This window comes from Neopelma chrysocephalum, unplaced genomic scaffold, assembly GCF_003984885.1.
Source record: "Neopelma chrysocephalum unplaced genomic scaffold, ASM398488v2 Primary Assembly neopelma1_25, whole genome shotgun sequence".
Classification (NCBI taxonomy): domain Eukaryota; kingdom Metazoa; phylum Chordata; class Aves; order Passeriformes; family Pipridae; genus Neopelma; species Neopelma chrysocephalum.
The window spans coordinates 9,499,329-9,506,156 of NW_020897694.1; the positions used below are offsets into that span (position 1 = coordinate 9,499,329).

General features: G+C 45.2%; 1 protein-coding gene across 1 annotated transcript in view; it reads right to left on the reverse strand.

Moving 5' to 3' along the window:
- KPNA3 (karyopherin subunit alpha 3) overlaps positions 1-6,568 on the reverse strand; it is a 53,279-nt gene extending 46,711 nt beyond the window's left edge. The window contains exon 1 of the mRNA XM_027674379.1: positions 6,385-6,568. Coding sequence (XP_027530180.1) covers positions 6,385-6,459 — 75 coding nt within the window. The 5' untranslated portion in view covers positions 6,460-6,568. The remainder of the gene's footprint in view (positions 1-6,384) is intronic.
- Between the last annotated feature and the right edge of the window lie 260 nt (positions 6,569-6,828).

Consider the following 6,828-nt stretch of genomic DNA (forward strand, 5'->3'; position numbering starts at 1 on the left):
ACACTGACCTCTTTGAGCCACCACTGGTCTTCTCCAGATGTGAAGGGCTGGCTCAGGAAGCTAAGGAAGCAGAAAATTAAAGAAACATGAAGAGCTTTGCAACCAGTTCACTCCAAGGCACAGACAGACAGTTCTGATGCAGGAAGAAACTAGTGCTTTTGACTATCTATGTCAAATTTTGTGAAATGGAATACAAAGTCCAGTTTCTGCTAGTACAAAAGTAATCAGGAGTACTGCTGCCAATTCACTATCAGAATTTCACAGCGCTAGGTATTTTCAAAACAACTGACAACTCTACTCCTGGAAAAGACACAGGTTTTACATTTCTTTTTCATTTCAAGTCAGTTCAGTCAACAATTTGTCTTTACTACTTGATGACATGCCCCATTATCTTCAACTAGTTCACTGCCTCTTCTAGCCTAATGCTGTAAATTAGATGCCTCATTCCACTTCTAATCCCACAATAAATACAAATCTGATCACTTATGGGTAGCTGGCACATCCTCCTAATTGCTGTCTTTTCATAAAACACAGTTTTAGAGGACAAAACGTCCTGCTTGGATTTGTGCTGGAACTGTACAAATATTATGAAAGCCTCAAAGAACTTAGGCAAAAAATAGTTTAAGAGCTCTTTAAAAGTAGTACGACAGTTACACTGCTACCAACTTTGACATTCTACAAATTAAAAATCAATCCTTTGATAAAAGACTCTTTACAGATACCAGTGCCACTGCTGTGGGTGTTAAAAATACACAAGAATGAAAAAAACCAAATTCTATAATTACAGGAAGATTATCAGAGGCTTGGTATATCACAACAGCAAACAGCAATAATTGGGCCTCAATACAGCCAGCACAGATCCCAATCAGCTTATGAAGATTATGTTCATCATGAGATGTCGTCTCCAAATTGCACTCTCCACAGGTATATTTGAAATAAACAATGACTTCCTAATGTATCTGTGTATTTAAACCTTTTAAAATGCAATGGATTCAATTGAATTTGGACCTCGAAAACATTGGACAGTACATCTAAGGGGACTTAACAGGTGGTTTTTTTTCTGCCAAGAGTCACAAACATTGTACCATTTACCTCCAGACTAAAGTTTAGAAAATTCTGGAGCAAGAGCAACCAAAGAGGCTTCCCACATCTGTATCTTACTTCCTACCCACATAATTCTTTCCAAGGTACAAATGCACATCTCTATTCTCCCAAGAGTATATAAAATGGTCTTAAAGGGTAATAAAGAAGCTGCAGGAATTAGAAACTCTGCACGAGAGTACTGGATCTTGTATTACATCCAGTTCCCAACAGGAAGCTACCTGACACCTGTGTTTTCACTTAACCTACTGAGACTCAAGAAGCCAATGAGCCTATTAAGACAGCAGGTCCACAGTACCCTAAAACTACCTAAAATCAGCTGTTACAGCCCAACTTCTTCCCAGTATCCACTCCTGTGTCAGCAAAGAGAAACAGAGCTGATCTATCTGTAAAAGTGAGCTCTTGAAAGAAACTGGATCGTTACAAAGTAGCTGGGAATAACAGGATTTCTGGGACTGCTACAACCTTTATTTGTTTCATGAAGTATTGGAGGAGTACAGGGAGACAGCAAAAACACTAGTTAGCTCAGAACAGCATGAAGGAATGAGCTGGCAGCAGCATGCTGGCTCATTCACTAACACTGCGCAGCTACGGTACCTCCACTGCAAAAAGCCTCTGACGCTTGACGGGAACGTGGCTTTAAGTCAACCTGTACTTTTTCTCAGATGCCCAGAGACTGTACAGATTTGGCCTCCCCAGAATGACGTTCCTCCACTTGCAAAAAATGTCACAGTGAATTCACAAATGCGAATGAATTCAAGCATCCTCAAGAACTAGATCCTCACTGTTAGCAAAGCAGGAATAGTAAATACACTGAAGCTGCCAGAGCTGATGATGGAGATCTGGGCTAAGCCCCATTTCTTCCTCTGCCTCATTTGGGGTCAGGATGCTAAAGGAATAAAAATGTATCCTTCAAAGTTCCTGGTCTCAGAGGTGATACAGACCAGAAGGTGACACAATTGCCCCCAAAAAACTGTAACTGGGGAAGAGACATCAGTGGCCAGGACCTCTGAAGCTTAAAATCAAATAGGGCAGGAGTAGGTGAAAGATGACAGAGTGGCTATGTTTCCTTTTGGTAAATAGCCCTCAACAAATTTCAGAAGGATAACCCTACAGCCTAGGCAACAGAAGTTCAAGGACTTGTATTCTTATGACTAGGGGTATGACAAGTATACAAAAAGGATATTTTAATCCCAGTCATTAAAGTGTTTTTAGGTTATAACGCACTAACTCCTTACTAGGTTTGGGGAGTTTTTTGGTTGGTTTGTTTTCTCTTACATGAGTGCACATGAAGTTTTACTTTTGATCTATTGTGCGTTTTGCATACACGATCACAGTCTCATTATATCACACAAAAAACCCTCAGCAAGTCATGCAGACAGCCCTACAAATTATAACACCTCTGTTCATCAAGAATTTTTCCTCAGTTTTAGTCAGGGATGCTGACTAATCCTGACAAAAGAAATGGGATGCGTTGTTTGATCCATCACCTTAAACATCAGAACTGTGAGTCAACAAATGGGTGCCTGCTATTGTAATAAAGAATAAGCAACACCTCTAATACAAGATGATGGAGGAGTAAAAAAAGGCTAACAAGCATGTTACTAGGCAAAGAATAAAGCTGAAGAACCGCAAAAATCAGAAGGTTCAAACTAGGTTTTCTAAAAGATAGGCTAGCTTAGATATCAACATAAACAAATAAACACAGCAGTTACAAGGGGTGTTACAAATTAGGTGATTGCAACTGTTTAATCTCATCCTGTAAAGCCTCAACTGTACTGGAAAGATCAGTGCTGTCCACTTAGGAAAAATCACAGATACTTAAGACTACATGCCCATGACCAACACGGAAAAGCCTTCTCTTTGAATGTGCAACAAATAAAAAAATCTCTTTCACATATCTGGAGAATACAGAATTGAGAAGGTTGTGAGGAGAAAACTGGCAGTTATTTGTCCAGATGAAGCCATGAGTGTCTTGGCTCCTTATTGATCAGCTCTGCAGGTTCTGGTTAACTTTGCTGCTAATCACATGTCAGCACCTATAAAAACAAGAAGAGTCTCACTAATAAAAGCAAGAACAGAAACTCTCATAAAGTGAGGAATACTTAATTTCTGGCATTTGATTTTGCTATTACCTCCTTTGGGGGCTAAATACTTTTTGGAAGTATTAATACCTCAAAATCAGAATTCCAGTTCTATACAGACAACTCTACCCCCCAAAAGAGGAAGCCAAAAAAGAGGTATGAAACTTCCACTCAAACTTGAAGCCGGAGAAAGGAGAGTGAACCTGCGCAGGTCAAGGATTCAGAAGCTTTGACTTCTGCTCAGATCTGTTTCTTGGCTCTTAGAAGCACAATGAGAAGTTGCATAGGATACCGAGGTCTGTCTTAACATAAAACTAAAGTACTTACTCATGTTTTGTTTCCCTTAAAGTTGCATGAACAAAAAGCAAAGACAATTATACGGCCCAGCAAACTCAGTAATAAAATATGAGTTAACTATAAATTAAAAGAGTAAGTATTTTGGTCTGCCAGAAGAGTCTATACCCAGAGGGGATCAATAATAACTTACAAGTATTTAATAGAAGTCAAAGGAAGATTACTAAAGAATGTGTTGAAGCCTGATGAGTTCAAAGGCAGTGACTGTTTCCAAGCAGAAGGTGACTCAAGTGTCACTGTTTTCAAACTGAAGTTGAGAGCGTATAGCTTTGAGTATTTTAAATTTTCCAGAGGATAAAATCTAGATATCAGACCATGATTTATTATGCCATCATTCTAACCACTTCATTTCCCTTTGGTGGAATTTGACAAAATGTGAAGATGCAGATCAATGCCAATTATAGTACTGATGCCTCCTGATTTCTGACGTTAAGTACAGAAAATTGAAGGCAGGATCACTATGTAAATCTCTTTACTGCAGCACAGGGATCAAAGCAAGTGTATTCAATTGCTGAGAGTTGGGAATTAGGTATATTTGATTTAGAAAATAAACACTTTGTGGAGAACTGATAACTTTCACTACATAGAGACAAACTGTCCAATCAGCAGGTCAGTCTGTGTATCAGTAGCTCAAGAGAAGCACAGTAACTGATGACAATCGTATAGCACTGCTGTACTCCTTCATTCTCCACTCTAAACTTAACTTACATTGTTTTACTTTTAGAGATTTAAGTTAGATAAAAGTTTACTCAGAAGAGTACTTCAAACATGAACTTTTAAGGAAGTACCTTGATCAGAAAAGAGTCAAAAAGGAGGTGGAGCAGAAAAATGCAGACATTTAATACAAATAAAGTTTTTCTGAAAGATGCTGACACACGTCCAATCTTTTATGGACTAAATGAACCTAAATTTTATTTTAGCATATCTTCATGGGTATACAGCTTTTAAATACTTCTGCATTTTATCTGTTTGTTAACCCCAAAAGAAAGATGCTTCCTAGATTTTAACCCTTTTCAAAGTGTGGATGAAAGCTTTAACCATATTAACACTACTGGAGCTATCTACCCATCTTAGGCTCCAACCACAAAAAGGAAGTCAGTCAGCACACTGGAAGACAACCCTAGGGGATATACTTCTCCATAACAGCAAATACACTACTCCAAAATAATTACTCCCCTTCAGGGAGAAATGAGAGCTAAGCTACCTTAGCTGGTCTGCTATAAGTAATTTCAGTAAAGCTAAGGCAGTCCTCCTTCCTCCTCATGAAGGCAGATATTTAACTCCCCTAGTCTCAGGCATGATATAATATAAGCAACCATGGATGACAGATCAGTTCACAGTAGGCACAAACATACCTAACCTTTCCCTGTTTAGAGCTGTGATGGATTCAGGCCAGTGACTGAGAAAGCAACAACAAAGCCGGTAACCAATACGGGGAGATGAGACAAGGACAAAATGAATGAGGAGCAGCAGGAAGAGTCTCACTGGATGAGAAGGGGGAAAAGAAACCCACCACACCTCCTCCTTGCCCTGAGAACCAACTGCTCAACAGAAGGATTGGCAATTTTTAGTTACTTTCTAACGTTTACTAATGTTAGCGAGAAGTGTTGAAGTTATCATACTCTTTACATGCAATATTTTCTGTGAGAGATTCACTGTCACCGAGTTAAACAAAAATTACAGACTACTTTACACTACGAATGTCATCTTAAAGACACTGCTGCTGCTAAGCCTGACCTGCATAAAATTGTCTCCACCCAAACAATAGCAGCAGAAGTGTGAATTCTGCTAACATACAAAATGTGCTTTCAGAGGACTACAATTCCAGTCCCGCTGATTATAAAAGTGAAGTGATAAAATCAACAGAAGCATGAAAAACAGCCTTAGGTGAAGCCAAAGTAATTTGGCACATTTTTAGGTTTTCACTCCAGCGAATCCTAATCCGATTTCAATCCTAGCCTGATTTGAGAGCTCCCTCCCCCTTCCTTTCCTATTACAGAAACTTAAACACGAGATTTAGGATTTCCTCCCTTTTCAACTGTGACTAGAACTGAAGATGTCTCCGGTAATGACACACAGATTCGGAAGACCTCTGGAATACCTCCAAGGAATAAGCTTCCAATAACCCTGCGCCTCTCAAATTTGGGGGAGCAAACTACTACCCCATCAGCCTTACCAAGCACCACACTCCTTCCCGATTTAGATGGAGACGCCCAGCAAACCATTACTGATGTGCCTACCAGCATTTGAAAATAAAAGAAATAAAAATTAAAATTAAAAAAGGGGCTGAATCGAGGCAGCACCGGGAGCAGAATCGGCCAGCATAGCACGCCGTAACACGGCTCACCAGAGCGTGGGAGCGGTCCCCGGCACCAGCACAGGCCTCCGTGCGCGGTGGCGGCACCGCGGGGCGCGGGAGCGCGGGCAGGGCAGCCCCGAGCCACGGCGGAAGGACCGCCACCGCCCCGGGGGGCGGCACAAAAGGCGGCCGCACCATTGTCCGAGGCCCCAGCCGAGCCCCGAGCGAGCGGCGGGACCGGCAGGCCGCCGGGGCGGGCGCAGGGAGCGCCGCGGGAGGAGCGGGTGCCACATCCCGGCGGCGCTGCCCGGGCCCCGGCAAGCCGGGCTGGCGGCGGAGGGGCCCACGGTCGGCCCAGCCGCGCCAACCCTTCCCCCCGCCCCCGCCGGCCGCGCCCGCCCGCATGACGGAGAAGAAAAAAAAAACCCCTCGGGCGCTCCCCCCGCCACCGCCTCCCCGCGGCGAGCGCGGCCCGGCCCGGCCCCTCCTCTGGCGGCCGCCGGCGGAGGCGGAGGCCGGGCCGGGTCCCGCCGGCCACACACGCACCTCCGCGTCGCGGCCCTTGTTCTTGAAGCTCTTGATGCGGTGGCTCTCCAGGCCGGCGGCGGCGTTCTCGGCCATGGCGGCTTCCCGGCGGCGGCTCCCGGCGGCTCCTGCGAGGCGGCTCCGGCAGCTCCCGGCGGCGGCTCGCGCGAGGGGCGGAGGGAAGCGGGACGCGCTCCGTGACGAGCGCGCGGGGGGGAGCGGGGCGGGGGGACACTGGCGCGCGCGCGCCGTTGCTGAGTGACTGGGGCGGGGGGCGCGGACGCACGTGACGCGACGGGCGGGCGGGCACCGCCCAATCGCGGCGCTGTCTCACCGCCCTGGCCCCGCCCCCTCCCGGCCTGGGCCCCTCCCCTCCCCGCACAGCCCCGCGCGGCATTCTGGGGCGTGTAGGCCCGGCGGGAGCGGCCTCGCACGTGGAGCGGAGGCTCCGGTCGTGGGGCTCCG